This window comes from Carlito syrichta, unplaced genomic scaffold (assembly GCF_000164805.1).
Source record: "Carlito syrichta isolate Samal-C Ts95f unplaced genomic scaffold, Tarsius_syrichta-2.0.1 Scaffold309804, whole genome shotgun sequence".
In the NCBI taxonomy this organism is placed as follows: Eukaryota; Metazoa; Chordata; class Mammalia; order Primates; family Tarsiidae; genus Carlito; species Carlito syrichta.
In genome coordinates, this window is record NW_007253900.1 from 587029 (window position 1) to 603460 (window position 16432).

Consider the following 16432-nt stretch of genomic DNA (forward strand, 5'->3'; position numbering starts at 1 on the left):
CAGTCAGATGAGGGTCCTTACAGATTGTCTGAAAGGGATTCACATCGGAATATAGAAACAAACGGAATTCATAACGATATGGAATCCAATTGATAAATTAACAGACTGGAAAAATCTGAAAGACAAAGACTTCATTTAGTTAAATAATTGAAACTACAGTATTTCTGTAAAATAGAGAAATTCAACACACATAACATAGATGATAACTTATTTACTCAGAGTTACAAACTAGTTTTACAGGTTCAAATTGTAGTTGTCTGAAAGGCCACAAAATGAATCGGAAGGTGTATTTCCTGTATGTCTGTGTTTGTTTATTAATTCATTCACCAAATATTTAGTAAACCACTTACTGTACCAGGAATTATTTTGGCACGGGGGATTTAGGAGTGAACAAAACAGAAAAAAATCTCTGCTTGCATTGAGCTCACATTTCAAAGCTGTCTATTCTTATGTTCTTCCTCTGTCTCTCGTTTATGTTGTTCACTCTTTAATTGGTCTGTCTCTTGTCTCTAGTTGAGTTCCTCTCTTTTAAATTCACTGAAGACTATGTTGAAGACTATGGTTTAAAATGCCTATTTGCTATTTTTGACAACGTTCTAACTATGAAGCAGGTGGGTTTTGGTATCAGAGAGATCAAGCAGTAATTGGAAAGAGGATGGTCTGGCTGTTGTCAGTGAAGCATAGAGGGTGGTCTGTACCTATGGGCAGAAAGATCAGAAACAAGCTAAGGTCGTCTGAGGTGTATGGGGAGAAATGGGGAGATATGGCGGTCAGGACCCTGGACAGCTCAGCTGGAGCTGTTATTCTGAGATTGTGCTGTCGGTTGAAGAGATGGATGCTCCAACTCCCCTGTTGAATGAAGCAATTTTGCAGAGCCTTCTAGATTCCTCCTGAGAGATGGTCTTGTCTACTTAGTGTCCTTCTGTATGTGAGCCAAATGATAGGAGGGCCTAAAATTTTTGGCTTGACTGAAATTTACTCTCAAAATGATTATAGCAGTTTAACTGCAGTATGAAGCATGGCAGGTACACATAATCCTGTCAGCATTTGTTATCGCCTAGGTCTTTAATTTTTGCCAGTGTGATGAATTTTAAAATGGTATCTTAAGATTATTCTATTGTGCTTTTTTATGATAGCAAAGTTCATCATCTCTTCTTATTTATACATTCAAATTTCCCCTTCTGTCGTTGACTATTCATAAATTTTGCAAGTTTTTTCTACACTATTCTTCCTATTTTTAACTTGTTGATTGGCAATTCCTTGTCTGTTCTAAATGTTGATGCTTTATAAGTTATAAAACTTGTGAATGTCTTTTCCTAGTATGTCACCTCTTTGTTAACGTTGTCAGTGGAGACTTTCATTGAAGATACATCTTTAATTTTAATATAGTCATATCAATTGTTCCTCTTAGAAATTGATTGTGCTTTTTAAAAAGTATTGTTTTAGAAATTCTTCTCTATCCTAAGGTTATTCTTTTTCTTCTGGTTCTGGAGTGATGTGAGAAGTCTAATAAGTTCCATTTGATTTCATTTAATTCATCAAATACCCACCAATATTGAACACTGTGGCAACAGTGACAGAACCTGGCTTTAGGTCACTAGTCCCGCTCTCATAAGTGACATCCTTTGCAGTTACACTGTCTTGCATGTAAAGCTGGTCCATATTGGCTATCAGAATGTTCAGGGTTTAATCTGTTTTCCCAACTCTCTGGGAAGTCCAGAGTATACAAGTACCAACAGGCAGAATTCATGCATTTCATACAATATGCTGTTCCACTTGGGAAAATTGCATTAAGAAGGTCTGTTCTTCCTGGAAATTCCTGTGTGAGTACACTTTGGTGTGAAGACTTCATGAAATTTTCAGGAAACTAAGAGAAGCTTTGAAATGAGTCAAACCCACTGTAATCCCTAGCAAACTTCAACAGGGAAACCAGAGCTTTCAGCAAAAGGTGTTATTACAGCTTGATCCAATAAATTGGCTACTATCTCTTATGGCCAATTAAACTACAAGAGGCAGAGACTAGGAGAAAAGGGAGTGTTTAATTCCTATAACCAGGTTATAGGGAGATGGTTCAGCATAATTGAAAAAAACAACAACAAAACCCACTCAAAACAACACAAATTCACTCCAGTATTTATACTCAGAATCCGTAGCCCTTTACCCACCCCGACTTTAAAGCCTACGTGCAATTTTAACACGACTCAAGATTTACATGAACAAAATTCGATGTGCAGCTTCCTTCACTGTGAGACAAGCAAACAGTCAATGACCACGGCAAAGCCACTAAATGACATCTCTCCTCTTGTTGCTGCCACCTCTACTGCATATTGTTCCAGCTGTGTTACATCTGGCTAATTATTTTATTTTTTGTAGAGATGAGGTCTTGCTGTTGTGCCTATGCTGGTCTCAAACTCCTGGGCTCAGCCTCCCTAAAGGCTGAGATTACAGGCATGAGCCACCACACCCAGCCTGTTTATTTATTTGTTTTTTAAATGTTCTTGAATTCAGCTTTTTTACTTTTTTAAAATGAATTTTTACATCTATATTCTTGAGTGAGTTTGACCTATGAATTTCCTTTCTTTTACAGTCCTTTGTTGTTTTTATGTCAAAGCTATACATGTCTTATAACTTTATAGTGTGAACATATTACATTTTCTTTTGTCTGAAAGAATTTATGTATAATTGGAATTATTGGGTAAAATAATTTTACAGAGAGCCTGTATAGCTCCCTGGGCTTCTTTTTTTTTTTTTTTCTTTAGTTAGAAAAATTGTAACTACTCAGTCAACTACTAATTTTAACTACTTTTATAATTATAGAATTTTTTTCCTGGTAGTCTATTTCTTTTTGTATCAGACTTAGTAAGTTGTATTTTTCTAGGAATTTATTCAAATCATATAAGTTTTTAACTTGCTCCTCATAAATATTTCACAATATTCTTTTATTATTTATTTAATCTCTACATTAGCTTATGCTCTCTTTTAAATTCCAGATTATGTGTTTTTGAACCTTGTTTCTTTTTATTTTGATTGATCTTGCCAAAGGACTAGTTGTTTAGTCTTTTTAAAGAATCAACCTTCAGTTTTGTTGAGCCTATTTTCTGCTTGCTTTCATTTTATATTTTCTGCTTTGAACTTTATTATTTTCTTTCATACAGTTCCTTTATTTTAGCCTTTTGTTTCTAGATTTTTAAGATAAATGTTTAGCTCATTAATTTTTAGCCTCTCTTTTATTTAATGTAATAAATTTCCTTCTTACTATACTAGTTGAGTTTACTATACTACTTGAGTATGTCACATACTTTTAAACATAGTCATTTTCATCATTGTTTAGTTCTAAGTAGTTTTTAAAAACTATTATGTCTCATTATGTTGGTCTCAAACTCGTGGGCTCAAGCAATCCTCCCATTTTGTTCTCCCAAAGTGCTGGGATTACAGGCATGAGCCACCATGCCCAACTAAGTTCTAAATATTTTCTAATTCTCTTTAGGATTTCTTCTTTAGATTATAGGTCATTTATGTTTGCTAGTATACTCATAAAGATTTTTTTATTTTGTAATGTAAAACAATTTATTTAATACTGGTGTCTAATTGTCTACATTATGATAGAATCTCTCTCTCTCTCTCTCTCTCTCTTTTTTTTAAGAAATGGGATCTCCCTATGTTTCCAAGGCTGGAGTGTGGTGGCTATTCGCAGGCGCAATCATAGTGCCGTGCAGCTGCTAACTCCTGGCCCCAAGTGGTCCTCCTGCCCTGGCATCCCAAAGCACTACACTCAGCCCATTTGCTCATTTTAAAATCAGATTGTTTCCTTGCTGTTGTGTTTCTTACATATTCTATATATTAATCCTTTGTTGGATGAATAGTTTACAAGTATTTTCTCTCATTTTGTAAGTTGTCTCTTTGTTGATTACTTCTTTTGCTGTACAGTAGTTTTTTAATTTGATGTGGTGGCATTTGTCTAATTTTGCTTTTATTGCTTAAGCTTTTGAGTTCTTATCCAAAAGATCTTTGCCCAGACCAATGTCCTGAGGCATTTCTCTTATGTTTGCTTCTAGTGGTTTCATAGTTTTGGGGGTTACATTTAAGTCCTTAATCCATTTTGAGTTGATTTTTACATATGATGAGAGATAGGGGTCTAATTTCATTCTTCTGCATATGGATATCCATTTCCAGCACCATTTATGGAATAAATTGTTCTTTCCCTATTATGTGCTTTTGGCACTCCTGTCAAAAATCAGTTGACTATAAATGTGTGATTTTAATTCTGGGTTCTCTAGTCTGTTCTATTGGGCTATGTTTGTGTATTTATGCTATTACCATGCTGCTTTGGTTATTATAGCTTTGTAGTATCTTTTTGTTGTTGTTGTTGAGTTGGAGTCTTACTCTGTCACCCAGGCTGGAGTGCAGTAGCACACTCACGGCCACCGCAGCCTCAACTTGCTGGGCTCCAGCAATCCTTTTGCCTTAGACTTCCAAGTAGCTGGAACTACTGCCTTCATGCCCGACTAATTTTGTTTATTGTAGAGATGAGGTCTTGCTAAGTTGCCAGGCTTGTCTTGAATCCATTGACTCAGGCAATCCTCTTACCTCGGCCTCCCAAAGTTCTGGGATTATAGACGTGAGCCACTGCGCTCAGCCTGGTAGTGTATTTTGAAATCAGGTAGTGTGATGCCTCCAGCTTTGTTCTTTTTGCTCAGGATTTAGGGTGTTTTGTGGTTCCATATAAATTTTAGATTTGCTTTTTGTATTCCTGTAAAGAATGTAATTGGTATTATGACCAGAATTGCATTGAATCTTGGATAGTATTATGTGATTTCTTAATGTACTTTTCTTTCTTATAAATGTGTATATATATTTCCTTTGAATAAAAGTGGGTGTGATAAACACATGTGTGTGTATATATACATATATTATTATATGTGTATATATTATTTTGGAGCTATCCTATGACCAGTTATTATGAAAATCCGTAAAGCTATTGTGGCCCCAACTGGTATGTTTCACTCTTCAAATTATCACCAAATTAAATCTCCCAAGTCAACTGTTCTCAAATTTATTTAAGTTGTAGAGTCTCTGGAGATTATAATTTATCATATAATTCATATAATGCTTTGATGAGTATTATAAATGTTGCTACCTTAAGTTTAATATTTGTAATTTTGTGCTTAATTAGATTTATACAAAATTATGATTTAGAAAGAATGATTACAGGAGCAAACTATCTTGAAAAATTATTGTCTGGGTGTGGTGGCTCACACCTATAATCCCAGCACTTTGGGAGGTTGAGGTTAGAGGATTGCCTGAGCCCATGGTTTCAAGACCAACCTGGGAAACTTGGCAAGACCTCATCTGTACAATAAATAAAAAAAAAAATTAGCTGGGTATGGTGGCGCATGCCTATAGTTCCAGCTACTTGGAAGGGTGAGGCGGAAGGATTGCCTGAGTCCAGCAGGTCGAGGCTGTGGTGGCCGTGAGTGTGTCGCTGCACTCCAACCTGGGGTGACAGAGTGAGACTCCAACTCAAAAACAAAACAAAACCTCTGTCACTCTTTCCAACAACATCACATGCAGCACAATCATATCTTGTTTAGCCTGGAATTGCTGCATACTTAATACTAGGTTCCCTAGCAGAAAACCAATATATTCAATAACAAAACAAAAGCCTTGGGTAAAAATATGCTATGTTTGCATAGTTTGATCTCAAGATATGTCCTAAAGAGATTTTGGTAGTTTAGATAGATGTGATTTATGACTAATATTTAGCAGATATTTTAAGTTTCTATCCATTTCCAATGTGGTATTCACTCATGCTACCAGTTGTGCAAAGTGGGGAGAGATACTTGACTTGGACTTGATGAATGTTTTTCCCTTTCAGAATACCAGTTAAGTTAACGAAATCAAGCATAAAACCATAATGTCCACAAAAAGAATTACACTTAATCACTAATGATGTGCTTATTTTCTCTGCTGGTACTTGTATGTATATTCTATGCCCCCCAAATCTTGTTTTTCTGGTTTTTTGTGAGTTTTAGCTAAATACTTTAGTTATTCTGTAAGTAATATTTAATTTTTACAGGCACTAATTTCAAAACTTCATTTCTTTAGATGAGAGATGTTGACAAACATTATATAAAGCCAATTACAAAGTGTGAGAGTAGCACACAGACGGATACACACATATTGCCACCAACATGTGTGAGATCGTATGAGTGGAATGAATGGGAGTTAAGAAGAAAAGCCATAAAACTGGTTTGTAACAATATTTTCTAAATACTAAGTGACACTGTTAAAACTATATCAGTACCTCTTGGTAAGTTATTATTATTTATAGGCTAGGGAATTTTAATATGTTGTTACTCATAGAGTTGGTAAATTAAATTATTTATATAAATGAGTTCTGTACAGAGTTCTTTGCTAACAAAAATAATGATCATAATTTTCCAGCTTTACATTGTAAAATTATCTTCTAATTGTAGGCATGGCCAGGCATGGTGGCTCATGGCTAAGCACTTTGGGAGCCAAAGTGGGAGGATCACTTGAGGCCAGGAGTTTTAGACCAGCCTGGGAAACATAGTGAGACCCTGTCTCTATAAATTCTTTTTTTAAGTACTCAAGTATGGTGTCAAGTGCCTGTAGTCCTGGCTACTCAGGAGACTGGAAGGGAGCATCACTTAAGCCTAGGAGTTCAAGGTTGATGTGAGCTATGATCGTGCTACTGCACTCCAGCCTGGGCAACACAGCAAGACCCTGTCTCAAAAATAAAACAATAACAAAAAATAATTTTGTGCATATGTAGAAACATAGTAGCATGAAACTACTCTTGCCAGGCATAGTGCCTGTAATCCTAGCACTTTGGCAGGCCGAGGTGGGAGAATTGCTTGAGACCAGAAGTTTGAAACCAGTCTGGATGACATAGTAAGAACTCATCTCTACAAAAAATTGGCTGGATGTGGTGGTGTGTTCCTGTAGTCCCACCTACTCAGGAGACTAAGGCTGGAGGATCAACTGAGCCCAGGTCTAGGCTGAAGTGAGCCAAGATTATGCCACTGCACTCCAACCTCGGTGACAGAGTGAGAATCATCTGTCAAAAAGAAAGAAAGGAAGGAGGGAAGGAAGGGAGGAAGGGAAGGAGAAGAAAAGAAAAGAAAAAGAAAACTACTCTCAAATTTTAGTAACCAGTAATTAGAACAGTGAATCTTGTGCTCTCTCTCTCTCTCTCTCTCTCTCTCTCTCTCTCTCTCTCTCTCATCTATCAGTTTTAAAACTTTGTGTTAGTATTTAAAGCACTCGTGACTTCCTCTAATCATTTAAAGTATACCATTTTTGGGGGGGGTGGGCTTCTCTATTAGAGCACAGATATTGTGCCCTCTGATTATCAGCATATTTTTCTCCAGACCCTGAACATTCTCTCCTTCTGACTCTCAGTCACCTGAATCACAGTATCTATGCCTACCCTTAAAGCCTGTCTTTGAAACTCTCATCCCTATCTGACTCAGTGGAATTCTCCCCATTTACTTCTTTTTATGGTATATTATCATTTTAAAAAGCAAATATTTATAGTGTGAATTACGTAAAATATTTTATGTCTGTAGCCCTCTTTAGTATATTTTGTTCATTTCTTTAACTGAAATCAAGTGTGGAAATAAAGACCATCCAAATGAGAACAGAGGCTATTTATTTAGAACTTGCCATAGCAAGGGAGTCTGCTGCTTTTACTTGAGTTTGGCAAATTCAAAGCCGGCTGGACTGGGAAAGTTTTATAGTCAGAAAAGGGGGAAGGATTCAGGTGTCTTCTGACTGAGGTTGTTGACATGAGAAAACTGGAGGCAAGCTCACTAGAAGCAAGACATCTTTTTTAACAATTTATTTTAAAGATGGGGGGTGCAATTCAGTGTTAGGTATACAAATGTTCATTATGCAGGTACCCTTGTTGATGAGGTATGCCCCGCTCCCCTGGCAGTTTCCCACTACTGCCAATCCCTTTCTTAGAGTATTACGATAATTGTTCAAGGTCCACTTATGAGTGAGAAATATGGTACTCTGTTCTTTGTTTCTGTAATCACTGAGTATATGTGGTTGGTTTGGTGAGCGTTTTTGGCTTTCTCTGGTGGGTCTTTAGTTGGGGGAGAAGGGGCAAAAAAATAGAGAAACTAGTCAAGGCCTGAACATTCTGGGCTGATTGCTGCAACTGCAGAGGTTAAGATTGGGCTTCCCAGACTGGCTGATGCAGAGTGAATCAGAGTTCCATTGTCACATATGGTCTGTCACTAAGTATTCAGGCTGGGAAGCAAGGAGCAGCTTATTCAAAGGAGAGACTTGCTGCAGTGGCGGCCAAGACCGAGGAGGAACCCAGAAGGCCTTCGATCATGTGAGCGGAGGAGAGACCTGGGACTGGAGGAACGTTTCTGAGTTTGAGAGGCTGCACATGCTCGCTCAGTCCCACACAGGCTTCTACTGACCACCTCAGTTCCTTTACCACTCACTCTGGGGGCAGATTTTTAGTTTCCTAATTTCCTGGGCGGGGAAGGATCGGCATCCCCATATAGGAGCATCTTCTGGACTATGGTTCTGTTAGCATTCCTTCCTACCTGTTACTCTTCTATATTTCATGAAGTGTTCAACTTCCATTTTTTTCCTGTTACCTATTAAACTCAGTTAAGTTCATCAGACATTGATCGTGTGACATTTATATCACTACTTTGTTCTTCAGAGGCTAATAGTCTAGCAAATGATACTGTTGCACATAAGGTATTTCAATACCTCTTGGTAAGTGGTGTAACAGAAGTAAAACAAAAAGCCTACCAAATTAACTTGGGTGACATTTTAATTTGGTCTTGAAACACCAATAGGCAAAGAAGAGGAGGGAAGTATGACCGGATGGGATTTGAGAGTTTCCTCCCAAACAGTTCTCCCCCCTTGGTCTCTGGGGTTACAGGCATGAGCCACTGAGCATCGCCATGCTTAAAATTATAAGACACACTTACAATGTAAAGCTGGCAAATTATAAATTATGATCTTTATTTTTGTTAGCAAGAAACTCTGTACAGATCTCATTGTATATAGATAATTTAACTTACCAACATAGGCATGGACGGGAAAAGTTAAGAGAATGAGGTATTCAAAGGGGCTGAACTTCATGCTAACCGAACCCCCACTTCCCATTTCTCAGTCTCCATTTAATTTTTATTCCCACCTTAGCCCTAATTATGCCCTAGAACTGCATTACATTGAATGCCAGCTCCCCAAGTGTTACCAACCCAACCTGTTGATAAGACAAAACCGAGTGTATTGCTTACAGCCATGAGGGGAGACGCCATCTCAACAGAGCTTTGGCAGTGTCCCAGAAGAGGAACTGTAAAACCAGAATTTATTGAGAATTTGAGGTTTGTTAAGACAGGTCTTTCATGCCTGAGGTGGGTTGGGGATAGGATGGGGGTTTGAATAGGATTGGGTAAGGATTGAGAAAACGTAGTCCAGCATTGGTGAGAATAGCAAGGAGAAGGTTTTTGAGGATGCAGAGGCTCTTAGGGCTTAAACGATGTGTTGATGCTTGCTACTGAAGAGTTGACGCATCTTTCAGGAAGTTCTGGAGTGAGCAATCAAGTCATTTTCTTGGGCAAGAGTCTTTTGGGGTAGTAAAATTGCTAATGAAGACAATGGAATAGAAATCATATTAATATAGACAATGAGCTTGGGAGTGGGGGGTAGTTTGGGTTCTCAATCACCTGCTGTCTCTCTGAAATATTTCCTCCAGTCCCAGGTCTTTCCTACTGCACTCACATGCTGTGAAACTTCTGTGTTTTTTCTTGGTCTTGAACTACAGCGACACTTGCTCCCCTTTTATAAGCTATTCCTTGCCCTCCCAGCTTGAGTCATCTGTTTAATCTCATAAAGGGAGTATGAAAAATGTAGAATAATGTAAAATTTGAATGGAAAACATCAGAGCTTTTTATATGAAAAATCTAGGGTAAAGCTCATTTAAAAAATACACTGTATAACTCTTAAATTTTTTGTCTTACAAACAAAAAACAAGTATGGGACTGGTGTGGTGGCTCATGCCTGTAATCCCAGAACTTTGGGAAGTAGAGGTGAGAGAATAGTGAGACTTGGTCTCTTAAAAAAAAAAATAGATGCACCTGTAGTCCTTTGTGGTCAAGGCTTTGGTGAGCCATATTTGCACCACTGTACTCCAGCCTGGGTGACAGAGTGAGACCCTGATGTAAAAAAAAAAAAAGAAAAAAGTATTATGGAAAAATTCAATTTGTACGAATCCCAAAGTATCATAATGAAGGAATTAGAAGATCCTATTAATAAATAATTGAGCTCACTGTAACTTTGAATCTGTATGTTCTTTCTTTGGGTCTATTTTCAACATTTTATATATTTTTCTATGCTACGCAGTAAAGGATATTTAATTTTCTATTTTTTTCTAGATTTTCTAATGTTCTAATTTTAGAAAAATGCTATGTGATAGGATTCTTTGTGAATTGAGTACAAAAATAGACAGATTATATTTACTAATACCTGATAATATATTATTTATTTTTTTAGAGAAACATTCATTTCTGTATTCTCTTTCTATTTAGGCTAATCTGCGTCAGAAAGTTACTCACTCGGTACAGACTGACCTTAGTAACCTGAGAAGAGAAAATTATTCCCAGGTGTACCCTTCAAAGAATGCTAGCACCCAGTCCATGAGGGAGGCCAGCACTGGAGTGCCCCGGCCCCAGATTTACATAGCTGGTCTTCGTGGGGAACAGAGCAAAGTCACCCATGGGGTCAAGGTGAACTTAACTAGAGCTGTTGACGAAACCTAGGTAGAGGCTGTTGCACAATTATGAAAGATGACAAATACTTAAAAGTAACATTTATGAAAACTAATTTTGTATGGATGGCATATTCTTTGGCTGTGTGACTGTTTATTGGTTTACCAAATTCTGTCAAACTGTTACAAAAAGCTAAAGTTTTCTGTAACACATTTTTCATTCTATTAAAGTTGAAAAGGAAAACTGTCTTTTTATCTTTAATTTATTAGAGAAAGTTTGGCAACAAGATTGAAATTATGATGTCCTTTAGATATAAATATATTGCAAGATAATGGTTTCTAAAATTATATTTAACGTTAAATATTAAAATTTTAAAACCTAATTGATATTTTCAGCTTTAATAGCTATTAAACGTTAATATCGATTAAATTGATATATAATAAAACCTTACTGATTTGGAACAAATTGGAATAAAGGTCTACATGATATTTCTCAAAATCTGGAAATTTTACATAAAGTCTGTATTTCTGGCCTTTTGGAAAAAAAACGGAATATCTGGTAACATTTGGTGAGCATTCCTACAAGTAGGCCCTTCCAGGCCCTTCCACGCCTCCGTTGTCTAATCTATTGGGTTGATGCAGCCATTGTGGTGCTTTTTCACTTGCCCGTGGAATGCAAATGTTGCACAATGGTTGGTCCCAGCTCATCACATTTGCCAGTTCTCAGGTTGAGTGACATGGATCATCGTGGATTAAAGCATTTAAACAGTCTTAAGTCTGATGGTCTTCCTGAATGTGGAGAATCACTCAGATAAAAATAACCCTCTTTGAAACGACAAAACACTTTCTTGCCATGCTGCTCTCATGGCATTTTCCCTGTATGTGGCACACGTTTCCAGTTGCCTCTGCTGTCTTTACTCCTCTGTTAAACTCAAACAGAAGAACATGTTGGGAGTGTTTTTCCTCTTGACATTCCATGTATTTTAGCCCACAAATAGCATTAACTGTCTTCAAGTCTGCAAAATGCAAGGCCTATCACAAGCACAACATTGTCAGTCTAAATGATATATGATAAACAAACTCCTGACTCTGCAGTGTTGCCATGCCAAAAACAAATGCTATGAACTTGTGTGTCAACTGAACAGTTCCTGCTGTCCTGGGAGCCTCCCACTTCATGCCTCTGCCTTATTTGCCTGACCCAATAGGCAGCTATGTTTAGGACCCTGTGAATTACTGACAGTTAAATTTTTAAGCTGTGGTTTTATTACTGTCTTGCATACTTCAATCACCAGCTCAAGGATAATAAAGGTTCTAGATGGAAGCCCTGTTAATCTTGTTCTAAGTAGCTAAGAGGTCATTTCTATGTAGCAGATTTTTTTCTGCCCAGGTGACTTTTATTAAGGTGTTTGTATAATTTGCTATGTAGGTTAATCATTATTTATAATATGAATATGCTTTGAAATCAATTCTCTATGGATAAACTTCAAACAAACCTAAGTTTTGATGATTTTTCATACCTGTAGTTTTAAAATGATGTTTAAGATGGGCTGGCTGGCTGTGAAGGCAGGGCCTGGGGAGTGGGGTGAGACTAACATTTATAAAATCAGGTATCTTTTTATCTGTTCAATGAACCCTCATTCGAGTCTGCAAGACTCCTAAATACAGAAAACAACCGGCCATGAGCCACAATTTAGGGTTATCAAGTTAGGGCCAGAAGTAAAATGGCCAAGTGAATAAAAAATACCAAATCCAACTTGAAAGGCCAATATCAGAAAGTCACCTGATGTGTACAATAGAGTCCGAATAAAGGGAGCTAGATGTGATGGTAAACTCATCCTCTCCCAGGACCTCCATGGTCTACTCAAGCCCCACCCTCCTAGAGATTTCCAGCCATATGCTGGATCCGGTATCTGAGGGCTATTCCCGTTTTAGCGGGTCACAGACCATAATAATGTTCTCTGCCAAATGTGTTTCCTCTCCCTCTTTACTTTTTTCTATGGTCAAAGGCATCACCACCCTACTCAGTAGCATAAATGTAAAACTTGATTGTCTTTCTCCCGCAGCCCCTACACGTAAATGGTCATCAAGCCCTGTTGACTTGGCCTAAACTGTTTTTGAGATCCATATCTTCCTCTTTTCACCTCCACTGCTGTAGCTCAGAACTTTGTCCTGTCGCCTGGGTCACTGCAGTTTATTTTTTATGTGATTCATCAGTATAATTTTCTTACGCATAAGTCTTACCATGTCACCAGGCTCTCTCCTTCCTCCAGCCTTTACTTCCCTTGCTTAAAAACGTGCCAAGACTCTTCTCCATTACCTGGGGATTAAGTAAAAACATCTTCGCCGATTATGTCAAACGTTTCAAAATATGATTTCCACCTATCTTCCAGTTTCCTCCCCTGCCTTTCTCATACTCTCTTCGCATGCCATACACATTTGCCAAGTTGAACCAAAATTCTTCAACTAGGCTACAGTCTTTAATCCCACCACTCCTGCTTTTGCTTTTCACTCTATGCCCTGGAATGTACTCCACAGGCACCCCCTCGAAATTCTATTTGTCCTCAAGCAGCCTGGTCAGATTTTACTTCTCTTATGATCACGGCTCACTGTAGCCTCGACCTCCTCCTGGGCTCAGGTGATCCTTCTGCCTCCGCCTCCCGAGTAGTTTGGAACTACAGATATGTGCCACCACGCCTGGCTAATTGTTTTATTTTTTTTTGTAGAGACGAGGTCTTGCTGTGTTCTCCGGGCTGGTCTCAAACTCCTGGGCTCAAGCAGTCCTCTCACCTTGGCCTCCCAAAGTGCCAGGATGACCGGCATGAGCCACCATGCCCAGCCAGTTCCTACTCTTACTGTGGCATTTAAAATACATTGGTGTATATAGATAGGTATGCATCTGTATCCTCCCTGTTAGACTGTGAGTTTCTAGAAATTTGAACTGTGCGCGAGTCATTTTTATATCCCTGACATTTATATAGTGTCTTGTTGGGTTAATGAATGACTGGAATAAAACACATGAGTGAAGGGACCAACGGCATACGGGTAATGGTTGAGGGATTATTTTAACAGTCAAGGAAGAAGTTGATAAGGAGTTCAGCAGTCAAGTAGTTATTGCAAAAAGGGAAGAAAAAGGGAGGAAAGAAGTGGGAGATTATTTGGAGGAAGTGCTGGTCAATAAAATTGAATAAGCAGAATTGGTGTACTATTTTGGAGGACTTGTTTTTGAGAGCCAGGCAGAGAAATATTTTGCCTTCCTGTGGTAGGACACTAGAACGTGATGGCAGATTCTCAACTAGAAGATCAAGTGTGGGAGAGGGATCCTGGAACTGGGGGGATGCCTGGGAAACCGTGGCAAGAATGGGGCATGTGGTCATGGAGGACATGGAGGGGCAAGCACTGGATTTCAACAAGGAGACAGAACAGCTCAGGAAATAGAAGCAAAAGCAAAAACATGACCACAAAGTTTCTGCCCTAGAAGATCAAGTGTGATTGGGAGGAGGAGCTGGTTGGTCAAAAACGATAACTTGCTCAGCACTAGAAAGTCAGTTTAAGCGATGGCAAGGACAGTGAAGCAGAGGTGATAGGAATTTGGGCTAGATGAAGATAGTGTGGGAGGGCAAGTTCATGGAAATGGGGGTGGATGAGGAGCACAAAATAAGAGGAGACAAAATAAGATAGAGTAGCAGACAAAAGAGTCGGAAAAAGATGTAAAGTTATCCCTGGTCGTGGAAGAGAATGCTATAAGCCGTGTGACTTAATATCTCTGTGCTGCAGTTTCTTTTTTTAAAAAGTTGGGATAATAATAGTTTCCAACTCAGTGGATTGTCCTGAGAACTGGATGAGGCTGACCCATGAAAAGAATTTACAAGCCGGGCTCGGTGGCTCAGCCTGTAACCCTGTGCCTTTGGGAGGCTGAGGTGAGTGGATTGTCTGAGCCCGCGGGTTCGAGACCCGCCTGGGCAGCGAGACCTCATCTCTACAATAAATCCAAAAAAAATAAAATAAAATCAACTGGGCTTGGTAGCGCATGCCTGTAATTCCGGCTACTTGGAAGACTGAGGTGGAAGGATCGCCAGAGCCCAGCAGGTCAAGGCTGTGGTGGCCGGGAGCGGCCACTGCACTCCAGTCTGGGCGACAGAGCGAGACTCCCACTCAAAAAAAAAAAATAAAAGAAATGTTTGGACACGAGTGATTATTATTCGTTTAACTCCTAGTCCAGACTTTGAATTTTACATGATCTCCCTGCATCTTTTTATTTTCTCAGTTATAAAATGTAATAATTCTTTGGCTTGTTTTTAGTAATAATACACCATAGGAAAGAATCGTTTTAAAATAACAAAAATTTAGCAAATTGGTTTTGGATGCTTTTCTTTTCTTTTCTTTTTGAGTAGGAGTCTCACTCTGTCGCCCAGGCTAGAGTGCAGTAGCACGCTCACAGCCACTGCTGCCTCGACCTGCTGGGCTCAGGCAATCCTTCTGCCTCAGCCTACCAAATAGCTGGAACCACAGATGTGTGCCACCACACCTGGCTCATTTTTTGATTTATGGTAGAGACGAGGGCTTGCCAAGTTGCCCAGGCTGGTCTCTAACCCTTGGGCTCAGGCAATCTTCTCGCCTCTGCCTCCCAAAGCGCTGGGATTACAGGCGTGAGCTATCATGCCCGGCCGGATGCTTTTCTTAATAGCAGAATGAGAGTAATAGGCGTGAACTGTCATGGGAACAATTTTGTTTTGGTATCTGTGTATGTCTATTCTTGGATTAACTGTTTACTATACTTAAACATCAACACATTTAATAATCTATTATATAGCTACTATATTTGAATTTCACAACAACCTCCTTAAGTCTTTTGGTATTTGCTTCCTCACAGCCTCTTTTTTTTTTTTTGAGTTGGAGTCTCACTCTGTCGCCCAGACTGGAGTGCAGTGGCCGCTCCCGGCCACCGCAGCCTCGACCCGCTGGGCTCCGGCGATCCTTCTGCCTCAGCCTTCCAAGTAGCCGGAATTACAGGCATGCGCTACCACGCCCGGCTGACTTTTTGATTTATTGTAGAGATGAGGTCTTGCCTGCCCAGGCGGATCTTGAACCCGCGGGCTCAGGCAATCCACTCACCTCAGCCTCCCAAAGGCGTGGGATTTCACAGCCTCTTAATTAAGTTCATACCTTTACTTTGTCAGTGGCTGTCGTAGTGGCGATAGTACTTTTATACAATGTATTGAGACTAGGGTAGCTCTCATACCTGAGCAGAGAGAGAAGGGTATTGAGGCAAATATTGCAGTGTGCTAGTGATGATCAGAATATCACTAGGGTCTAAAATAACAATGGCTGCTTGAAGCACTGTAAGGTGAGCTTATCAAGCAAATGACCTTGTACCTCACTCACATGTTGAGGATTGCTGCTTCTCACTCTAACCAGGGTGCCTTTGGGAGGCTGAGGTGAGTGGATTGCCTGAGCCCGTGGGTTCGAGACCCACCTGGGCAGCGAGACCTCACCTCTACAACAAATCAAAAAATCAGCTGAGAGTGGTAGCACCTGCCTGTAATTCCGGCTACTTGGAAGGCTGAGGCGGAAGGATCGCCGGAGCCCAGCAGGTTGAGGCTGCGGTGGCCGGGAGCGGCCACTGCACTCCAGTCTGGGCGACAGAGTGAGACTCCAACTCAAAAAAAA

General features: G+C 39.4%; 1 protein-coding gene across 1 annotated transcript in view; it reads left to right on the forward strand.

Annotated features, from left to right (window-relative positions):
* Positions 1 to 11025, forward strand: part of CFAP206 (cilia and flagella associated protein 206) — a 34218-nt gene extending 23193 nt beyond the window's left edge. The window contains exons 12-13 of the mRNA XM_008067871.2: positions 6106 to 6249; positions 10587 to 11025. Of these exons, the coding sequence (XP_008066062.1) occupies positions 6106 to 6249; positions 10587 to 10817 (375 nt within the window). The 3' untranslated portion in view covers positions 10818 to 11025. The remainder of the gene's footprint in view (positions 1 to 6105; positions 6250 to 10586) is intronic.
* The last annotated feature ends 5407 nt before the right edge of the window (positions 11026 to 16432 follow it).